General features: G+C 37.4%; 1 protein-coding gene across 1 annotated transcript in view; it reads left to right on the top strand.

The window, feature by feature from the left end:
* The window catches only part of LOC113039325 (NLR family CARD domain-containing protein 3-like), a 72,643-nt gene continuing 48,596 nt past the window's right edge, over window positions 1-24,047 (top strand). The window contains exons 1-4 of the mRNA XM_026197204.1: window positions 1-124; window positions 19,029-19,167; window positions 19,344-19,548; window positions 22,242-22,364. Of these exons, the coding sequence (XP_026052989.1) occupies window positions 19,050-19,167; window positions 19,344-19,548; window positions 22,242-22,364 (446 nt within the window). The 5' untranslated portion in view covers window positions 1-124; window positions 19,029-19,049. The remainder of the gene's footprint in view (window positions 125-19,028; window positions 19,168-19,343; window positions 19,549-22,241; window positions 22,365-24,047) is intronic.

The following is a 24,047-nucleotide window of genomic DNA, read 5'->3' as shown; positions in this document are numbered from 1 at the left end:
GAAGAGGAAGAAGAAGAGTGTTGAAACCGAAAGTAAACGCGAACGTACCCTCGAGAGTAAACGCGCATTTTGAAGAGTTAAAATGCAGAGTTAAAATCCTTGTCTTCAGATCTCAGAGTTGACGGTAAGTTGAGTTCTCTGCTTGTAATATCATGTATTATTGTAGAATGTCGCTCTCGTGTTAAACTCTTTATATTTTAACGATACTTGAGGGAGTTGTTGTGACGCAGTTTAAAATGGATGTAAAGTCAATCAGGAAGTCAAAAATGTTTCCGTGTTGGGATGAAGATTACAATGAAGCTTTGCTTTGAGTCAGACACTAAAAAAAGCATGGTTTAATAAAGAGATTGTTCTTGACATGATATGATATATGCTATGGTATGATATGGGTTAGTCGTGGCTTAATGGTTAGAGAGTCGGACGTCGGCCCAGTGACGGAGCCAGGAATGCTTCAGAGGGGTGGCCAGGCAGGGGCCGGTAGTTACCTTGGGGTGGCACAAAAAACAATTTTGCCAACAAACACGGCACTTATCCAACCTTAAAATACTATTTAAAGTATGGTATGTGCCCAATCACAATGATGTATAACCCTGCCGGCATTTCAACGCTGATTCAACGTCAGGCACCAGGGTTGAACCAACGTTGAATTACCTTTCGATTTTGCAAACTGGATCAACGTTGAATTCACGACGTTGATTCACTGTTGAAATCGCGACGCTGTTTCACCGTCTTACCTGGATCACGGGTGAATTACGGTCGTTCTGCAGACCTGGGATTAACGCTGAATGAGGTGTTGATTTAGAAAAGTTAATCAACGTTGATAACACGATGTTGTTTCACCGACGTACCTGGCACCATGTATAAATACACACTTGTATGTTCAATTAGATCCTAGTTTGCATTTAGATCAACACTGTACATGCAAGGCTAAAAATCAAATGATGGCAGCAATCCCGCTGAGCAAAAGTACGTCGAAACACCGTCTTTTCGACGTCTTTGTCGGACGTTGAAATGACGTCCCCCGAAGAGCCAGAATGAAAGTTTTTATGACGTCTTTTTTCGACGTCTTTTGGACGTCCAATATTGACGTCAATATGACGTCTCTAGGAGGTTAAAATTGAGTTACGATTTCTGGAAAAAAATAAACACTCTTAGGCTGCATTCAATTTAATCTCATGTTTATTTCTATGCAATTTATCTTTTTCCTGGTAAATAAACTTAAAGAAACATTAAGCACAACGTAAACATAAAATTGGGCACTTAAAAGTTTCTATAAATATAGTTCTCACTCTCTCAAGTCTGTCTGTACACAGTAGCATTGTCTGTACCTCTGTGTTTTCCACATTTCAGGATGAGGTTCACAGAAACTGAGATGGCCAGTGTTTTTTTTTTTTTGGGGGGGGTTTCTTTATTTAACAAAAGATATACTGCTTGTAACTAATGGCACTAGAATTAGTTTATTTTATACATAGGCCTAAATATTTTTATTTTTGTTCTGTTTTGAATAGCATTATATTTAAATGATTTGAAGTGAGAGAAAACAAAATCTTTACAGTGTTTATAGTTTTTACGTTTCTTTACATTTGTTTTATTTATCAGTATTTAAATTATTTCTGAAATTAATAGTAAAATGTTTCTTATACACCGATGCAACTTATGTGTTTTTTCCTGACCTGGTGCAACTTAGCCCTATATTGTGCTGTATTATTAAAGAAATGTATTATTTAATTTAATTTAATTTGAAAATATATAATCTTTCTAATCCAAATAAATAATTTGAAATATTAATCTGAAGTGAAATTTAACATTAGATTGATAAAACGAAGAATAAAAGCACATTTATGCTTACCTTTGGCTCAACACCAGTAGTCAGATGACCGTTACTGTTTGAATTTCAAAGTAACGTTAATTAGCGCCGTCCCGTTGTGAAGGTTGTTCGTTAGTCAGCTATCTCTGTAGGTTTATAAAGTGTCCTCAACGTAGAAATAAATAAATTAAAGGATGGCGGTAGTTATAGTCTTTTGTAGTAAACTGAATTATTATTTCGTCTTCATGGTTGTTTGCACCATCACGTTTACTTTTTTTTTCTGCCATCACGTTTACGTCACTAACGTAACATCACGTTAATTCTCCCTCGTGGCGAGCGCACGTATACACTGTATTTCATTTCATTTAAATCTGTGTGTTAAGTATTTATTTTTTAATAACATATAATACTATTTCAATTTAATAATCTATTTAAATATATTACATGTTAATATATTTTAATCTATTTAACTTTAACTATATTTAATTTATAGATCTAATACAGATGTAAACTGCGGTTTCTGTCAATGCTGCATTGAAAAATACCACTCAGATAAATAAATAAATCCATGTAAGATTTTATATGGTCACATTATGGTACTTTAATTAGGCCTTTGTTTTTAAACATTTATAGATTACATTAATTTATCACCTAAATGTTACAGAGTAGTATAGCAGGGTTTTTACAACAAACAAAAAAACACAGCAAAGAGTACCCTAGTACCCATATGATCCCAATATTGACAATAAATGTTACATTTAAAATAAATACAAAGAAACAGTTTCTGATTTTTTTCTTATCCTATTTATTAATGAAAAAATGATCACTGTCATCCTTTCTTGCCCTCTTTGCAAAAGAAGCTGTGATTTTTCCACGACTGGCTTTCATAGTTAAGAAAGATAAAATCCTTTTTTGATAGACCTGATAATTATTTTAGTATAATCATATCAATTAAAAACATAACGTTAAAAGGTGTAATAGTGTATTTTTTTACCATATAAAATTTTATAAAATTAGCAGCTAGCTATAGCAACAGATCTAGTTTCATCTCACTCCAGTCTAACTTCAAACTAAATTATTTTATAGGTAATTTACTACACATTGTCATAGGCCTATACATACTGTGGATTATTAAGGCTAAATTTTACTTAACACTCTTGCTAAATGGGGTAAGCACACTTACTTTCTCATTTCAGATGTGTATGTTCTTCTAAGAAGTAATGATTTGTTATACAACAGTTCAGACACTGACGGGCAGACAGACCAAGTGCTTTAACCATTCATTACAATGAATCAGCTCAAAGGAGTCATTAGGTCACAAATCAGACTTTAACAGACGTGTTGTGTGGGAATCCTGGCTGTTAGGACATCGCAAAAGATTTGTCAACACACACACACAAAACACCTCATAACTGTATAGATTTTTTTTTTAATATGGTGCTGAATAATTTTTGGTCCCAATTTTATTATTATTATCAATATTATTATTATCATTAATACATTTCACTAGTGGTCCACTGTATGAAGAATTTTTGGGTATAATATGTCGCAGTTCACTTTATTTTGCTATACTCACCTGCATAAATGTATTATAGTGTCCTGCACCTACTAGTAAAAAAATATATCTGGTGTCTGAATAATTGCTGGTTTGACTGTGCATTAAATCTTGGTAAAACTACAAATTAATTCAGTCAAGAGCAGTGTGTGATTTTCTTTCTTTCATTTTCTTAGATTAACATTACAGCAGCCAGTAGCTAAATTAGGTGCGGTCACTTTAAGAGACCATGAATCCATCCAATATAATACACATCCATTTTTTTCTAAACTTTTTACTTTCACTTAAGGGGGCGGTGGGTGAAATGCTCATTTTCACTCAATATCCTGTTAATCTTGAGTACCTATAGAGTAGTACTGCATCCTTCATAACTCCAAAAAGTCTTTAGTTTTATTATATTTATAAGAGAAAGATAGTCTGTACCGATTTTTCCCGGAAAAACACGAGCGGCTGGAGGCGTGACGTGTGGGCGGAGCTAAAGAATCACGAGCGCCAGTAAGCTTTTGCGTTGAGAGCGTTTGGAAGCTGTGACATTACCGTGAGGACAAAACCAACCAAAACAAACCATGGCTAACAGTCAGATTCAGCCGTATATTTATGATCCAGAATCAGATCCCGAGGCTGAAATTTAACAAGAGCAGCATCAGCAACGAAGTCTCTATGTGGTATGTACTGAAACTGTATATATTTGCTTAGCGGTTTTGGAAAATGACTAAGTTCCACTTTGTCGTCTTTTTTTTTTTTTTTTTTTTTTTTTTTAGCTGTACATGTGGAAAGTGCAGTTTGATGACAACATCGCATGTTGTTTACTTGATGTGCTTACGCACCGATAGCTAAGTTAACAACACAGAGATATTTGAAGCAGTTTTACTCACCGCCTGCGGTTCCAACACACGATCGTGACCCTTTTTCGTTGGGACTGCATCATCCTTAAGAAATAAACAATGTGCAAATCCGTCGTCAAACTGGGCCTTGTTTGTAAAACAAGCATCTTCGAAATGCAGGGAACAAACACTTGCACAACTCCGTTGATGCTCTGTAAAATAAACTCCATCCACTGGTCCCTTAATGCTGTTTTTTCTTTGGTAATCTGTGCAGGGTTGTCTTGCCCTGGCAACCAAAAACACACTTCTTTTGTGACATTTGGTGACGCTCTCGCTCTGATCAGTGAAGTCTGTTGTGCTCTCAGTGCTCTGCTATACGGGAGCGCGCGCTCTTCCGGGAGAAGTGCCCTTAGGACCCATATAAGGAAATTCCGCTCCATCTAACGTCACACAGAGCCATACTCGAAAAAAACTTTCCCAAACTTGTGACAAACCGGAAGGAGTATTTTGGGAACAGAAATACTCCTTCAAACGTACAACTTAATTTTTTAAACTTTGTCCATGTTTAGCATGGGAATCCAACTCTTTAACCCCTTACTAGTAACCCCCCTTTTTTGGCATGGAGACCAAAATTACATTCCCTAAATAAAAAGGTTTCTGCTCATGATTGTTTCTGACTAGATACATAATCAACCTTTGTTCACAAAGCTGACACTTTAAAGTTTACTGTTCAGGAATCAGAATCACTCAGACTGTTATGATAATAGAGATATATAAGCTCAAACATAAAAACAAAAATAAAAATATTAAAAACATATGTTTTAAATGTATGTAAAAAAAATGTTGATGTAGGAAATGAGTTTGAAAACACAGTGTAGCTAAGGCCACAAGTCTTCCAAAACTTCATAAAAAAATTCATAATCGAATCTGTAAAACTGTGGATTTTATGAAATATTTTCTAAGGCCATGTCATGTGTGTTTTTAGAGAAGGCTAATCAGATTGATTTATGGCCCTTGTCATCCCTGTAAGATCTCACATGTAAACTCTTCTGTGTATTTTGTGTGTGTGTTGGCTTTGCAAAACTCCCCATTCATTATTCTATTGTTCTCACCAAACGAGTCTTTCACACCTCCGCCAGGTACGACACATTATCCACATTATTCTTTTATCATTATTCTTTTGTTTTTATTCCACCTTTATTAGCATTGATTGTGGTTTTTCAGGCTTTACAAAGCAACAAAGCAGCAATCTCACTTCAGTCTCTCTTTGCATTAGCCCTTATTTATCAAAAGTCTTACTATAAAAATACAACAAAACATTTTCTTACGACCTTACGTGAATTATTGAGACAAAAATGCATTATGAAGAAGAAAAGCACCTGCTATTAGTAGCATTGTAGCTAACGTTAGCATCAAGCTACATCAGACAATTTATGAAATTATTAGTACACTTTTACTCAAAACTCACTTTAAACCCCGATCGAGTGTTTATAATAACTTCCTTTAGCGATCAGGGGTGGAATTTGGTCGTTTACTGTTGTAAAAATATATTATTTGTAGCCTTTTTCATCGCTGCACAAGTTAGCATTTCCCATGTACATTTTCGATTTTTTTTATAAAAACGCCCCAGATCTCAAGAAAATCTCATACCAAGCTTTACTATCGTAATCGCGGGTTTATTATTTGGATATTTCGTGTGTACAGAGGTGTTTCGGTGTTGTTTTGGCCAGATAACTACCAGGAAGTGTGCAGGAAGCATGTGACACGATGTGGCGGTGTCCATATATGACACTCTAAGATTGACACTGGGAAGACCCAATCAGAGTCTGAGTCTCACACCGCACGAGCTGTGACTACTGCACACACACACAGATCGCTGGGAGAGGCTGTTTATCATCAGATCTCGTAAATCCGTGGAAAATGAATAGAAATGACGATTCTGTCTGAAGAAATATGAATTAAACATCAGTAAATATATCCATATATCTCCGCAGATATGCATCTTTGGTCTATAAATCCTTATTGACGCTGTTCAGTGAGTCTATGTGAACACAAATAAACCGCTGCTGACGTGACTTTGAGTGAGTGGTGAATTTCTATTCAAAATGTGGCATAATACGGATTTATTATTTTGCACTTCTGACATAAATCATTAAATATCTGTCACTGCAACAATGTTTTATCAAAATATTGGTCAAATATCGAAACTAGAGTCTTTAAACTTTCAATTGATGCACAGTTTGTCCAGATGAAGTAAGACAGTGATGTTTAATGTGCTGTCAAAGTGAAACAATAATAAACTGGGGCCGTCGGCGATGTTTGCACGTTAATTAACAGTGTAAAAAACTCAGTATGCATGAAATAGCATTTCACACCCCCTTTAAGAGATAATCGACAGTTTTTTTCGAACATACTTTCTAAGACGGTATGAATTTGACGGTATTTGTATTTGACGGTACAAGAGCAAAATAAGGCAAATTCAGTGTTTAGCCGTTTTGAGATGCCTCTCTCTGCATGAGCTCAGAACACCAGAACACCGCGGTGCTGAATTGGGCTCTTTCACATCCTTTTCTGTTTGTTTAAACTGCGATTTGTATTTGTTCGTTCAGGTGCAGGGGGAATTTTGAGGATAACTTTACAAAGGAGAGCTCGGTTCAGTGTTGCTGTCTGTGAGACGCGGGTCTCTCTCCACGTGCTCACCGAACATAGCGCACGAGTAACAGCTTCTCAGTTGAGCTTTTCCACGTCTTGTGTTTGAACGCTTTAAACTCATTTTAATGTTTAAATCGACAAGTGGCAAGGCTTAAAAACACGTGAAAATGTTAAGCTTTTGTGACCACAAGCAGCAGTGGCCTGTCAACTGTCCCGAGTGTCATTTTAGGCTTGGCTCAGCCAGACGGTTGAGATCGCCAGGAGCACCCCCTCAGCCGTGTGCCCCTATAACCGTCACCACCTTTCACCCCACCAGCAACGACCCTGGGATCAGCTGATTTTGATGTGAGGGAGAGAGAAAGACAGAACTGAAGACGGAGAGTGCCCGCGCGGGGTTGGGGCGCTGTGCTCGTTCTCTCTGTCAGTAGTCTGCTTCACTCACAAAACCCAATTACAGATCAAATAAGGCTTTGGCGGGACAAAAATAGTTTTTGCGGCCGCCAAAAAATTTGCAATGTAGGAAAAACCCTGTATAGGCAACATGTGATATTTAAATCAGAAATCAAAGGATTGCTTTGTGTTTATATGTGTAAAAAAAAAACTTATGTCGATTTCCTGAACCTGTTCTGCACGTTATACAGACGTTTAAAAGAAAATCCTTAGGCCAACGGTCAAATTTTTAACCTCATATCGACGTCCAAGGGACATCGTAGTTTGACGTCCAGATATGAACCGGATTTGCATGTCGAGTAGACGTCCAGAAATGGTCCAGACCGACCGACGCAATTTAGACTTGATCTGCACGTCGTATAGACGTCTCATGTTTGTTGGGATGGCTTTATTATGCAGAGTATGCATGGATGTATAGTTAAAAACATGTAGTAGAACAATCCAAATACAATAATATTTAAAGGTTTTTGTAAAATATTTTTGCATATAAATGCATATTTTTTGCAGCACTTGCAAGAGAAACCCTTGTACCTTTATGACTGAAACCAGTGGATCTTTTATTTTGGTGGAAAACCACAGTTTCTGTAAAAAACATGTTTTAGTAATGTGTCTCATTACAAGAGTTGTGTACATTTGTGCAGTGAAAATGTGTTGCACGGTTTGAGAAGGGAACCTTCAACCAGGGACGCTGTAAGGGGAGGGAAGATTAGGACAATTCCAAGGGCCCAGCGTTGGGGGGGGTACCCCGAGGTAGAACCCCGTTAGAACACCCCCGGACTGTGTCTTCTTTACCGCGGGGAATGCAGAATGAGATTTCTACCTACTCTAAAATGTTAGACCCAACAGCCTCGTGCATATAGTGTGGTTGTGCTTCGGGTGATCCTTGAGAGAGTCCCAACGCCTCAGCCATCTTTGATATTGTGAAATATATTTAACTGAAAACTGAATGCAAAATAAATCACACAATATTTTCACTTTACAGTTCAGCAACAGTGAGGTTGGAAACAAAGTGGACAACACTATTCATTAAACACTTATTTAATGTATTCAGATGAAACAGTATTAACAAATTATTCACAACCAGTGTTTTCAGAGCCCCCAGTTACACTGTTTTAATCAGAACACTAACATTACAGTGTAGTAAAACAAGTCAAATCGAATTCAGTACATTTTTAATAAACTAAGTACAATCAAAACCTATCACAAAAGGTCAAAGCATCTCTAGCAGAAGTGACAGTGCAATGTAGCAGATGAACAATTTCTTACCAATGTTTCAAGAACAAGCTGGATCCTCGATGACTCTACAAGGGGAAAGAAGACATGGTTTACTGAAAAGTTCTTAAAAAGCAGGATTTCATTTTATACCATTTCTTTAAACCATTGGTTCTCAAACTTCCTATACCAAGTACCACTTCAGAAAATATTTGTTATTAAATATTAAGTTCCACCATAATGACCAACATTAAATTTCAGCAGTGTAGTAGGCCAAACTATTCAGTTACAGCTCTACCGTTAAAAAATGAGGCAGTTTTATTCTAATAAGAATATTAATTGTTGTCAGCCTTTTTACCATGGTAAATACAGTTTGAACATTAACACTACGCTGTGCTTACGTACAGGTAAATTAAAACTTAAAAGTCTAAATTAAAATTTAATTTTAAATGTAAATATAGCTGCAAGCAGCAATTACTGGGGCAAGCACTCAATCGGCAAATTTAGTAGCTAAGCCTGGCATGGAGGATCACACCAAATGCAACAATGAGCAATTACAGCAATTTTAGGATGATTGCAATTGAAATGGCTGAAAAATCATAAATACAAACACTAGTAATATAATTGAATGGGTTATCACTTTTGACCAAGAGGTGGCGCTGTTATCAAATCATTTTGCCGTGTTCTGTGAGAGATGACAATGGCACACACAAAGTTTGGTGTCAATATGCTAAAGCATTGCAGTGATATAGGCTGGAGTGTAATTTTGGCATGATGCCTCAATTTCGTCGCGGCGGCATGTGAAAACGGTTTTGTCTATCGACACAAAATCCATAACATTTTGTCAGCACAGTCTGAAGATCATCTGATTCAAATTTGGTGAAAATCGGACCAACAGTTGATGAGGAGTTTGAAAAAGTTGGTTTTCAACATAAATCAAAATGGCAGACCGGAAGTTCAGCTTACTCTGGCATATTTGATATCTGTGTTGTCGGCATAAGCCAGGGAATATTTTGAGTCCAGTTTCATTGCAATAAGCTAATGCACTAAAAGTTATTAGCATTTTTTAAAAGTGTAATTATTCATGGTTAATGAATGGTTTATTAGTCTTGACCAATAGGTGGCGGTGGCGCTGTTACCAAATTTATGTGGCATGGTCAGTTTGAGGTGACAATAACAGATACAAAGTTTGATGCAAATATGTCAAAGCTTTGCAGAGATACAGCCTCAAATGCATTTTGGCATCCTTCCAGCAAATTTGTTGATGCGCTAAATGAGAACCGTTTCGTATATCGACACGAAATCCATAACTTTTGGCCAGTGGGGTCTGAAGATGATCTATATTCACCAAATATGGTGAAAATCAGACTAACGGTCTAGGAGGAGTTCGAAAAAGTAGATTTTCAACATTAATCAAAATGGTGGACAGAAAGTATGGCCAATTTTGGCATAATTGATCAGTTCAAAAGTTATTTGCATTTTTTAGATATTTCATTATAACTCTTGACCACAAGGTGGCGCTGCCACCAAACTTTTTGAGTACCTTCAGGGCATGGAGCCGAATATTTTTGTAATTATTTTCGTAACGATACGATAATGCGTTCAAAAATACAGCATTTTAAAACATAATTCAAAATGGCCGACGCCTAAAATAGCTGACATGGAAAATCTGGATATCATTCGACTCAACATGACTCACTGAATCTAAAGAAACCAGAAGTTATAAGCCAAAATATGCATTTTTCATATCTCCTGACCACTAGGTGGCGCTGGGTCGAAACACTGCAGGTAGTCTCAGGTCATGGTTATTATAACAGACACCAAGTTTGGTCTCAATATGCCAAACCGTTGCCAAGATATAGGGCCCTATTTAAACGATCTGAAACGCAAGTGTCAAAGTGCGAAGCGCACGTAACTTTGTGGGCGGGTCTCGGCGCTGTTGCTATTTTCCCGGCGGGATAAATGGCTCTTGCGCCCAGCGCAAATCTAAAATGGGTTGGTCTGAAGTAGCTTCATTATTCATAGGTGTGGTTTGGGCGTAACGTGAAATAAACCAATCAGAGCGTCATCCAACAATCCCTTTAAAAGCAGGTGCGCAAGTTCCATTATGGATTGCTATTATGGGGTATTTACCAGGCGCACGCCAGGAGCGGTTCACAGCCGAGGAGACTGATGTTCTTGTAAGAGCAGTGAAAGACAGAGAAGTTGTGTTGTATGAGGATGGGAGAAACCCACCCAAAATAGCGTCATGATTTCCGTCATCTCATGTGTTAATATGTTTTTAGTGTAACAATTTATGATTTGCAAAAATAACTGTTGCATCTGTGTAGATTACATGAGCAAAGTGTATGCGCGTTGTGCACGCTATACATTATGGTCAAGCATGCGCCCCTAAAATAGCATAATGAACAACGCGCAGATTACATGTGCAAAATAGGAATGACACATGCGTCGGTGTACAAAGTCAATTGCGCTGGGTGCAAGATAGGGCCCCTAGCCTCATAAGCATTTTTGTGTGCTTTTCATCAAATTTGTTCTTGTGTCATTCAAGAACGGTTGAACAAATCAACTTGAATTCCATTTTTGCCAGCATGGTCTGAAGATGATCTGAGCCAATTTTCGTGAAAATCGGACTGTCTAGGACGAGTTCGAAAAAGTAGGTTTTTCTAAAAATGTAAAATAGAAAAAAAAACGAAACCTTGCGATTTTTGAATTTTGGGGTTAAATCGACTTGGCATTAGCCAATGATTCAGAGGAAAAAATAATTATAATTTTCTGGCTTAGGGTTCAAAAGTTATTAGCATAAAAATATTGAAACTTTGGACAAGTGGTGGCGCTAGAGAGTTGGATTTAGAGACTTCAAACTTGCTATAGTTAATGTTGGGACTGTCCTCTATTAGTGTGCCAAATTATACAAGTTTCCCATAATCGGTTCTATGGGCTGCCATAGACTTGCGGCGGAAGAAAAAATTACGCTAACGGATACAATAGGTGCCTTGCGCCTTTCCCTAATTATGAAACAAAAGTTACAAAACTGTATTGTACATTAACTGTAACATACTTAAATGTGCAAAAAAAAAACTTACTCAAAGATTAAATTAAAATGTATTAACATATTTAATTTAGTGATTCACCTGCGTAACAACTAGAGGGGGCCTGACACTTTGAGAACAATGGGTTTAAAGAATCCTAATTATTATTTTTTTATCCATTTGCATTAATTCATTAAAATTGTACCGACATTTGCACTTATGTTTCAGAAAACCCTTTGAAACTATTATAAGAATAAAAAACATATATAACACACCTAATGCATGGGATTCATATCAGGAAAATTTGGAAAAATCTCTAAAAGAGATATTAACACATAACTTACCAGCAACAGAGTAGGTGAGCATCTAACTTGATCATCTGTGATAAAGCAATGCAAAATACACACACGGGTATTTATTTATCTGCAGGTTACATGTCCTTTAAGCTACCCATTTGTAAACTCTTTTCAAAAAATAATAAAGATAGTGATTTTCTTACCTCATTTTGCCAGTATGTTTGCAGGACCTCGCAGAACACATCTGACCCTTCTTGTGTTCACCGTTTTTGTTCTCCATTGACATGTCACGACCCAAATTCGCTCAAAATAAAATAAAAAATTAACAGGCAAATATTAAATAATTCGGGACCGAACGAGCAGTCAGTTATAACGAGCAGCAGCTCACAGTTAGCCGCCTCACTCACAGAAAGACGACAATAACGGTCATATTTTTAAATGTAGAAAGGCGCGAACCAATTCAATGTCCAGTTTCCTGAATGACAGCAAGATTAACCAATCATGATCGAATCGAGGGTTGTTTCAGTGTGATAAAGCAGTGAAATGTGTATATATATACAGTTAAACTATTTTATATATATATATATATATATATATATATATATATATATATATAGTTTTATTGTTGTTAATGATGATAATATTTAACATATAACTTTAGATTTTATATTTTATAATCTATCATGATCATATCATGACTAAAATATTTAAAATATTTTAAAAAATATTTAAAAATGCTATCAAAATAATAATAATAATTCTTAATAATTGAATATAAATAATTTAAAAGTTTGATAACCTTTTTCAACCATTTACCATTAAACATTTTTAACATTGTTTCATTAAAACAACTGACCTTATTTCAACCATATTTCAACATTGAAAGTTGGTCATGTGCTGGAAGTTTTTCAACCGTTCATCTTTAAACATTGAATCAACGTTGTTTCAACATTGAAACCACAACTGACCTTATTTCAGCCATATTTCAACGTTGAAGGTTGGTCATGTGCCGGCTGGGAATGTACAATAGCTAGCCTACAATGGCATTTTTTTTATTAAAGGTTACCAAAATCCTGAGCGTCATAATCTTACTTACCCTCAAGTTATTTAATAAAATAAAACTTAGGAAATTCACTTTGAAAAGAGAATACATATCTCCCAATGATAATGAAAAGTTTAAAAAGGACAATAAATTATTTACTGAAGTGAATTTTATTTCAAGTGTAAACTATGAAAATTCAGCAAACTTACAAGCTGTTTCCAAATTACATGTTACTAGTTAAACTATAGTACAAACTTCACATTCTCAAAGTCTGTCTCCTGAACTGTCTGAGAAAGTGCTAGAAAACTAAAATCAGTCTCAGTTTGTTTTCATATGCTTTAAACAGTTTAATATAATTGATTTCTATATCATTTGTATTTAAACATATACCAGTAAAGTAGTCAAGTGTGTGAGTGGAGGTATACCTAACATTTCTCTTGGGCTTGTGCTCTCTGGAAATTCTTCTCCCTCACTCTCTGGGTCAGTCTAATCTTTCTCTCTTTCATCCTGCCTGTTATTTTCCTGTGTCTTGGAGTCATTTGGCTGCTTCATGCTACTCTTCCTGAAGAAGGATGCTTTATCTGCTGCCTTTCTCTTCATTTTCCACACATTTCACTGACTGACTGACATGAATACAAATCAAAACAAAAGCAAAATATATCAACATTAACAAGTTTGAAAAACAGCAAAAAATGTAGGATTATTATTGAGCAAAGATTAGATGTTTTGTTGTAGGAACCTAATTTTAGCTAATTTATCTTGACTTTATCTATATCTAGAACTCTGCGTCATGCGCGTGACGACATAAATATGATGAGAGCGCAACGGTTATTCACATCCATCTAACGTTAGCGTGTTTACAATTACGATCGGGGTGGCCAGTGGGGTGGCCGTGATTATGTCCAACAGTGTTCACTGTGTGCGATCACGGTCTGTGGGTGCACTTTGGATGGGTTAAAAGCAGAGCACGAATTCCGATTATGGATCACATTACTTGGCTGTATGACACTTTCACTTTCATGAAGAGAAGAGTTGCTCCGGATAGGAGGGAGAATGTATAACTGATTAAAGGATTTCTGGAAGAAAGATCAGTTAAGGTGAGAGTTGGAGAGTGCATATCGTCAAAAGGTATGATAGAGAATGGCATTCCTCATGGGCATTTAAGAAGACCATTGCTTTTGATTATGATGATAAATCATGTGTTTACGAGGGTGGATAAAAATATTTGAAGATCTTTGTTTGCAGATGATGGAGCTCTGTGGTACAGAAGAGAAAAACATTAAAAGAAGCTGGTCTTTAAGTGGGGGTTAAATTCTCAGTGGTTTTAAATGTAATTAATTCTCAATAGTTTTTTTTTTCACAAAAGAATAGACGAGGAAATCAGATTAAAATTTTATAATCACAATTTAGAACGGGGGTGCAAAATGAGATTTTTTTGTAATCTGGTTCGACAGCAGACTCACATGGAAAGAGCATATTGAGAAGATGTTGAATATTATGAGATGTGTGTCTGGGATAAGCTGGGGGCAGATAGACTGGCATCGAACACCATTTACATAACATTAATCAGATCAATAATGTACTATAGAAGCATGGGTATGGAACACTCATTTAGATAAAATTGAATTAATATCCAGAAAGGTAATGATTTTAAATGAGTTCTCAGTATTTTCAGAGGAGTTAATAGCAGTAATGATGGCATTAAGATGATCGTGTGTTCAGACTCTTGTTCTGCTCTTATTGAAGCACAACAGTCAGACACTAGACAGGGTTTAGTCGTGCAGATTCTGTAAGAATGATGTACTTTACAGCAGAGAAGGGTGAGCGTAATATTCATGTGTGTTCAGCTCACGCGGAGGTCAAAGAGAACGAAGACACAGACAAATCATCCAAACAAGCTCTAGGGCCATCAGAGTCAAAATAAACAATCCAAGATCAGACACAGGAAGAACAAAACACAGGAGAAAATGCTCTGAAATGTTAGACAGGCTAAACAAGACTTTGCAATCTGGTGGAGTGAGTGTGCTGCTTATATATGTGTGTGTGTGTGTGTGTGTGTATTAGCTGAAATGAGGTGCAGGTGTGTGTGTGCAATCAGTACCAGGAATGAGGCAGGATGGGAAATGGAGTTCTGAATGAGTCCTGAGTGCTGAGTGGATTGCCCTCTACTGAAGATCATGGGTAGGGCTGTGACGGTTGTCGTGACAACCATGTCACCGCGGTGGTTGGTTGCTACCGCGGTTGTCTACTGCCATCGGCGGTAGTGCACGTGACGTCACAAACTCTATAGCAAGCATAATACAAAGTTTTGTATATAAGTGTAATAACTGTAATAGTTGCAAATTCTAAGTCTATGGTAATTAACAAATTACCTCAAACACCGCGTTTCCTTTAGATTGGCAGATTTGAGTGCAGGAAAATACAGTTTATGCATTCAGAAAATTAATTTAGTGTTGGGCGATGGATCTTGTTGGGAAAGCAAATACCTCATCACCGATCTGGAGTCATCTGCATTCATGTCACCCATCAGCGTTTGCACAAGTTCTCGTGATCGCAAACGCTGGCTGGTCAGGTTTGGTGAGGCTTTCTCCAAACTGGCCAAATACAAACGAGACAGCGATGAATAAACGATGGTAACAAGAAATATGGCAACGATTCCTATTTCAAAGAGAGCACGTGCAGACGAGGAGTTAGCTATTGAGCTTGCTTGGTGGCGGAAAAGTAAACCGGATGCAACACAACCGCGTTGCAACAGGTTTAGTCTGTCTAGTGTCTACACAGGACATTTGAACTCTGTGTCAGTAGCCTATATCACAGACCGGACGGGGATGTATCATGTCGTGTTGTGCTGCATCCAGTGTAGCATCTCTGACTATAATGAGTATTTTGTCGCGCTGCGTTGCTTGCGTCCATAAGGCCGGCGACACACTGGATGCGTGGCGCAAGCGTCTCAGCTGCGTGGCGTGTCTGTTTTTAATTCGGCTCCCATGTTAACAGGTTAGAGCTTGCAGACTGCCTGCGTGAGCGCAAAACGCGTGCATGCTAGAAATAGAACCGACGCCTATTTTTCACGCGACGCGCGCGTGTTGGAATCGTTTCCAGGCAAAATATAATAGGAAAATATGTTTATATGTCATTTTTGTACACAAATACATATTAATTCATGACTTTTTAATATTTGAAAGTCTATAGGTTGACATAAATTCAGATATAATGTAATTTAAAAAATAAATAATTATCGATTTTCAAATATTGCACCTGTCAAACATAGTCTATTTTGCCATCAATAATGTTGACGGTGTCTTTTATCAGTAGGTGTAGGTGTGTAAAAAAAAGTTGATATTGTTGTCATGAAGACAAGATCCTGGTCTGTCGGCGGTCTCCCTCTATGTCACCTACAGCAGCAGCAGCGCGCCAGCACCGCGTCAGGCACGATTCTGGTGTGTAAAGACACAGAAAACGCGAGGCAGCCGCCACGCTCCTGACACGCAGCAGAGACGCCACGCAGCCAGTGTGTCACCAGCCTAAGACGGTGTATTTAATTTCTTATTTAGGCTACTTTCTTGTTTAACTGAATTATTTCTTTGATATTTATTTTAGTGTTTTGCAGGCGGCGTTCACTGACAGAAGTTCTCAAATAAACACTAACTGACGAGTTAAATAGGATGTGTTAGATGAGTGAGACAGTGCTGGGCTGATTTCTAGACGTGCATACATATAAATATATCCTGTATATAATATATATAAAATATATTACATGCATGCACAGTTTAAGTCCGCTTTAATCACCTTTTTTGGTAATTCCATGAATTAACTTACCACGACACTGCTTGCACATAGTTTATTTCGCAGTTTGATATGAAAGGATACGCACAAAGGAAGCGCGCACCGGCGACTTTGAGCACAGGACCGTCCGCGCTCGCTTAACTTGCATCTGATGCTAAAGTGAAGTGGAACGCATGTCTGAAACGTCTCCTGTTCAGTCATTCTGCGACTGAATAAATTCACTTCTTGTCTTAAGAAAAAGTGACAGAAGCAGCAGTTGTGAGTGGGTGGCCATCCCCGCCCCTACGTAAAATAATTTGAATACGTTAAACTGGAAAAAAATGATCGCCTTCGTTAACGAGCAAATTTTGACACTAATATATATATATATATATAATTTTTTTTCTTTTTTCAAACACTGCACTACCGGCGGTTGCTGGTCCATGACTACCACGGTGGTAAAAATCAGCCACCGTCACAGCCCTAATCATGGGCACTCCAACTAATGATCGTGACATAACCCCCCCCCCCCCCCCCCAAAGGAGCGGCTTCCAGACGCTCAAAACAATCTAGGAGGGCGGTGGAGCGGAGGCAGAACGGGGAGGGACGGAGGTGCATGTGGAAGTGCAGTGGCCAGGGACCGGGGCAGAGCAAGCAGAACTGGAGCCCTTCCTGGGCCTATTATGGAGATCAGGAGCCCTTCCTGGAGCATCCTTCTTGGGCCTAACATGGGAAACAGGGGCCCGCCATGGGTTTAACTCAGGAATAGGGTTTAAGCAGTAAATAATCATCGTAGCGTCATTGGGCCATAGATGTAGGAACTAGGCAAAAAAAAACAATAAGCTCATAATTTGTACTAAAATAGTCTAGTGTGGCTATGTTTCTGTATGTTTAGCAGACAGTGAGGTTCGGGTTTGTTCTGATCAGAGCTCGTGAGCGGAGAGCACATTTCTGAATATTCACTCATTCCGTGGGGTCTCGCTCAACCCAGAATGGCCTGCTGGTTCCAAAATATGCAAGGAGTCTTTTAATTGTTTAGTAATAAACTGGTGTTTTCTGTGTCGCTGCAAAGATGAAGTTGACTATGCGGTCTCGCCATGAACGCCAGAGAGAAATGCACATTTATTTTGGTTTGAATATTTTCATTTAAAAGTAAAATTTCAAGTCATTTCAAGCTTTTTCTAATATATAGCATATATTTCTCAAATCTGTGAGGCAAGAGCTGAGTTTTGGCGTCCTCCAGTTCACATGCAGTGCAAGTGATGGTGCCGGCGCTTAATTATGTTGTCTGCTATATATTTGCTTCTTATTTATTAAATACGGGCAATTGATTGATAAAACATTGATCAAAATTAAGATATAATTTATACAAAACAAAAATCTTTTAAAAAGATTTTTCTATGAAACAAAACTTAATGAAGTTGTCAAAATCAGGTTTGACCAAAAACAGCATTGCTCCCCAAATAGCATTGCCTTCACCTTTTCTCTTGCCGCCTCCATCTCTACCTGCAGACTGAGCTCTGCGTCATCTTCGCCCGTTAATCAGCCAATAAAGTGTAGGCCTATGTATTTCTAAATTGTGTCTAGTACTATATAAATTACAAAGGTTTAATTGGTATCTTTATTTATATAATTAATTCAGTCTCATTCATAAATGAATTTTATTTTATGTATAAAAATGTAAACCATGGTAGTCTTACGTTACAAATCAAGCACTTTATTTCAATCGCTATTTTTTCAGGTGTATTGTTTTCTTAAATTATTTAAATGTGTTGACAGTCAGGACATTTTGTGATGACCTGATTATATCTGTCTTATAATATGTCAGCAAGCAATGCATCATCAAGGCTGTGTTGTAGATGTTGATGAAAGCCTATTACCAATGCACAGTTAACCACATGCAGTACACCCATCCATATTAATTTCAATAAATGTTCCTTTTTTAAATTGAGACTCATAACATTTGGTAAAATCGTGTCATTTTTATGATGTAAATTGAGTAGAAAAAAAGCAGTATAGGCTCAAGAAAATCAGCAGCCCGTATCGGTCATTGGCTAAGACTGATTGAGAAATATCGGTATCGCCATCGACACTAAAATATCCATATCGGTCGATCCCTAAAGCTCACCATTTCTCAGTCCATTATTACTAAGAATGTTCTCTGCACAAATATTACTTCTAAAGAGAAACTAGGAGTAAGTGATGGTGATGTATTTAACTCTGGTCTGATACTATAAAAACACATCTTTCTAAACAGTGAAGATTTGTCATCTCTGAACAGAGATTCTCGCTTTCTGTTTCGTCTTCATTTTCAACAAGCACATGAGCACAGAGTTCCTCCTCCTGATGTGGTCAAAGTGTTTCTGTTATTTGGTTTGTTTTTTCATTGACAGACCTCAAATCAGTTCTTCATCATGGAGAGCAGTGAGAGATCTTCATCTCCAGATCCCAGCGGTGTGTCTCTGAAGAGTGATGCATCCATGCAGGGTCTTCCTCCTAAACTCAGTGCTGGACCAGTGACCTCTGACCCCAGTGCTGAACCAGTGACCTCTGACCCCAGTGCTGGACCAGTGACCTCTGACCCCAGGTGAGACACTGTCCTGTACTGGAGACAAGAGACTGACTCACACAACATCATACATCATCTGAACTAATTGTGTTGTGTTAATTACTGTGTGAAGATGTATATGAATAATTATATTTTAGAGTCTCCAGGAGGAGGAGTCAGAGATCTTCATCTCCAGATCCCAGCTGTGTGTCTCTGAAGAGTGATGCATCCATGCAGGGTCTTCCTCCTAAACTCAGTGCTGGACCAGTGACCTCTGACCCCAGTGCTGAACCAGTGACCTCTGACCCCAGTGCTGAACCAGTGACCTCTGACCCCAGTGCTGGACCAGTGACCTCTGACCCCAGGTGAGACACTGTCCTGTACTGGAGACAATAGACCAACTCATACAACATCACACATCATCTGAACTGATTGTGTTGTGTTAATTACTGTGTGAAGATGTAAGGCAAGGCAAGGCAAGCACATTTCGTACACAATGGTAATTCAAAGTGCTTTACATAAAAGAAAGTAAGAAAAATAATAACAAGAATAAATCAAGCAATTTTTAAACTTTGAAAATTATAATTTTTTTTACTTATTTAAAATGAATTTAAAACAGTTAGAAAATGATTTTACATAAAATAAAATAAACAGTGAAAATATAGTGCAATCAGTTCGGACATTGCACAGTGCTCATTCAATAAATGCACAGCTAAACAGATGAGTTTTAAGTCTAGATTTAAATGTGACTAGTGTTTTAGCACATCTGATCTCTTCTGGAAGCTGATTCCAACTGCGGGTGGCATAGTAACTAAAGGAGGACTCCCCTTGTTTTGTGTGAACCCTTGGTATTTCTAATTGACTCGATCCTAATGATCTGAGTGCTCTGTTAGGTTTATATTCAGTGAACATATCTGCAATATATTTTGGTCCTAGGACATTTAGTGACTTATATACGAGTAAAAGTACTTTAAAATCAATCCTAAATGTAACTGGAAGCCAGTGTAAGGACCTGAGGACTGGTGTGATATGCTCAGATTTTCTGGTTCTAGTCAGAATCCTGGCAGCAGCGTTCTGGATGAGCTGCAGCTGTCTAATGGTCTTTTTGGGAGGGCCGGTGAGGAGCCCATTACAATAGTCCACCCTGCTGGTGATAAAGGCATGAACAAGTGTCTCCAAGTCTTGGCTGGAAACAAAACATCTAATTCTTGCAATGTTTTTTAAATGATTTAGTTACTGCTTTGACATGACTACTGAAACTAAGGTCTGTCTCCAGAATCACACCAAGATTCCTGACTTGATTTTTAGTTGTTTGACCCCTAGAGTCAAGGTATGCATTCACCTTGAACACTTCATCTTTGTTTCCAAATGCAATGACTCCAGTTTTTTCCTTGTTTAACTGAAGAAAGTTCTGGCACATCCAACTATTAATTTCATCAATGCATTGGCAGAGGGAGTCAATGGGGCTGTAGTCATTTGGAGATAAGGCTAGGTAAATCTGGGTATCATCAGCATAGCTGTGATAGGCAATTTGGTTCTTTCTCATTATTAGACTTAGTGGAAGCATATATAGGCTAAACAAGAGCGGTGCAAGAATTGATCCTTGTGGGACTCCGCATGTCATGGACGTCCACTTAGACTTATGCTCTCCTAGACTCACATAATAGCCTCTCCCTTCTAAGTATGACCTGAACCATTTGAGTACCATCCCAGAAAGCCCGACCCAGTTTTCCAGTCTCTCTAGTAGTATGTTATGATCGACAGTGTCAAACGCAGCTCTGAGATCTAGCAATACCAGCACCGATATTTTGCCAGAGTTACAATTTAAGCGAATATCATTTATTATCTTAATGAGTGCTGTCTCTGTGCTGTGATGTGGTCGAAAACCAGATTGAAAATTGTCCAGGTATCCATTTGAGTTTAAGTATTTGTTCAGCTGATTAAAAACTACCTTTTCTATAATTTTGCCTATAAAAGGAAGATTAGATATTGGTCTAAAATTGCTCAAAATTGTGTTATCAAGATTGCTCTTTTTCAGGAGGGGCTTTACAACTGCAGATTTTAAGGAGTTTGGAAATGTCCCAGAAAGAAGTGAGGCATTCACCACTTCTAAGAGATCTGCTTCTATTCAGTCAAGCACACTTTTGAAAAAAGATGTGGGAAGTGTGTCAAGACAACAGGTTGACGATTTTAGGTGCTGAACCATGTCTTCTAGAATTTTGCTGTCAATTGCTTTAAAAATAGACATAGTATATTTTTGATATTGTGTCCAAATCTGTCTGACCTCTGCATTACTTGAGGATGTGCTAATCGCCTTCCTGATATTTATGATCTTCTCAGAAAAGAAGGAAGCAAACTCATTGCATTTGCTGTCTGAGAACATATCACTGGGAATCTGACTTGGGGGGTTTGTCAGTCTCTCAACAGTGGCAAAAAGAGTATGATTGTTATTTAAGTTTCTGTTTATAAGGTTTGAGAAGAAATTCTGTCTAGCTGTGGCTAGTTTCACGTTAAAAGCATGAAGGCTCTCTTTATAGATGCTATCGTGAATTTCAAGTTTCGTCTTCCTCCACATCCGCTCAGCTTTTCTGAATTGTCTTTTCATAGTCTGAACAGCTGTTGATCTTCTCCAAACTGATTTCTGTCTGTTTGTTTTCTTACTGACTATTATTGGAGCAATATCATCAATAACATTCTTAACTTTTGAGTTAAAGGAATCAAGGAGAATATCAACAGAGTCTGCAGAAATGCTTGGTGTTAAAGATATAGCCTCCATAAATAGTACACTTGTGTTCTCGTTAATGCATCTCCTTCTGACAGAGACAGATCTAGATTCAGTGGTAGCAGAGATCAATATATCAAAGAAAATACAGAAGTGATCAGATAGTGCTATGTCCTTAGTAACAATGCACTGCTGAATCAGTGACCTCTGACCCCAGGTGAAACACTGTCTCGTACTGGAGACAATAGACTGACTCATACAACATCATACATCATCTGAACTAATTGTGTTGTGTTTATTACTGTTTGAAGATGTATATGAATAATTATATTTTAGAGTCAGCTGGAGGAAGAGTGAGAGATCTTCATCTCCAGATCACAGCTGTGTGTCTCTGAAGAGTGATGCATCCATGAAGTATCCTCCTGACCTCAGTGCTGAACCAGTGACCTCTGACCCCAGGTGAGACTCCATCCAGCTTGGTATCGTACTGTGAGACATTATTAAAAGTCCCGTTCTTCGTGATCCCATGTTTTAAACTTTAGTTATTGTGTAATGTTGTTGTGGCGTGGTCTTGTTGCGCTTCGACAGAGAAGAGGAAGAGCTGCGTTTGTGTTTGTCGCCATGTCGTTGAAACGCTGTTATTTTCATCTCTGAGTCCAAACATCTTTTTTTGGGCTTCCCAGGGACGCTGTACTTGGAGATTAATGGTTACAATTTATGTTTAACTCAGTTCCCGAAAATTATAATCCACATGTAAAACTATGTGCAGCTCATTTTGCTGAGGACAACTTCCTCAATCTCAATCAGTTTAATGCCGGATTCACACAAAGATTATTCCTGAAAGATGGAGCAGTTCCCTCTTTGTCTGGAGAAGGTGTTGTTTATGGACCACAACCTGTAAGCAGGACTTGAAAACGAAAAAAAAATTCAGTCGGTTCACTCCGAGCAGAATCGATATTTTAACGGTTCTGTTCTGCGTTCCTCTGATATCATTACCGTTACGAAACCGGTTCGGGAGGAAAAAATACCGGTTTATAACGTTATTTTTTTTAAAACGATATTATTTGCCTATAATTTCCCTAATAATAATAATTTAATAATAATTATAAAGTATAGCCTTTCCTTACTCAAAAAAAGGAAAAAATACAGATAGTTTACAGCTTGCACCAGATTTTGTCCAAATGTAAGCTAGGCCTACTTAAAAAAAAAAAAAAAAAAAAAAACTATCAACATTTGAAAAGTATTTGTAAGATATTCAAAAATGTTTGCTGCATTGTTAAAAAAAACACTTGTATAAGATTAAGTTTTGAGAGTAAAAAAAACGTAAGTCACGGCTCACATTGCATTTTATTAGCCCTATTACTTTCCGAAATAATGAAGGCTAAAATGCCTGTAGTCTAAAGCAAAATGTTTAAAACCATTATAAAAACAGTTATTAGTTTCTCTTCAAATCAAATCCTCTAAAGTTTATACTATTAAAAACCTCAATTCAAAAACAAATGAATGTAAGCTGAAGCTGACGCCTACCTCTCTCATTCGGCACGAATCCAAATGTTTCCATGTTCCCGATGTATCTGGATGCTAAAATGTTATTTAATATAAAGGATATAGAATAATACTAAATGTATAATAAGTAACGCTATGCGTCCCGACAGTCGGACTCCAAATTTCATTCAATAATTATTTTGAGGTTAATATCAAATGAAAACTTCAGCTTCTGGGAAATTTGTGAAGCTCCGCTAGGCTATTTTAGTTCCCCTCACTCCACAACAAAATAATTTCAATTAACAGTATTTAGAAAAGAACAAGAATTACAAATATAAGAAGCTATAGCAATATTAACGACAAACCAAAACTAATTAATTTAGACTAAAACGAAACTGAAACCAAGGTTGGGTTTTTCATTCGACACAAAATCAAAGTTTCCGTATTCGCCATGTATTTGACTAACAAATTATTATAAAAAATAGCCTAATGTTCGTAAACATTTTGTGTCCGCATTATGTCTATTTCTGAATGAAATAATTGTTTTTTCTCTAAAAAAAACTTAGTTTCTATCTCTCTCTCTCTCTCTATATCTCTCTCTAGGCTATATATATATATATATATATATATATATATATATATATATATATATATATA

Source organism: Carassius auratus, chromosome 22 (genome assembly GCF_003368295.1).
Source record: "Carassius auratus strain Wakin chromosome 22, ASM336829v1, whole genome shotgun sequence".
NCBI lineage: Eukaryota > Metazoa > Chordata > Actinopteri > Cypriniformes > Cyprinidae > Carassius > Carassius auratus.
This window is presented reverse-complemented; position numbering and strand designations above follow the sequence as displayed.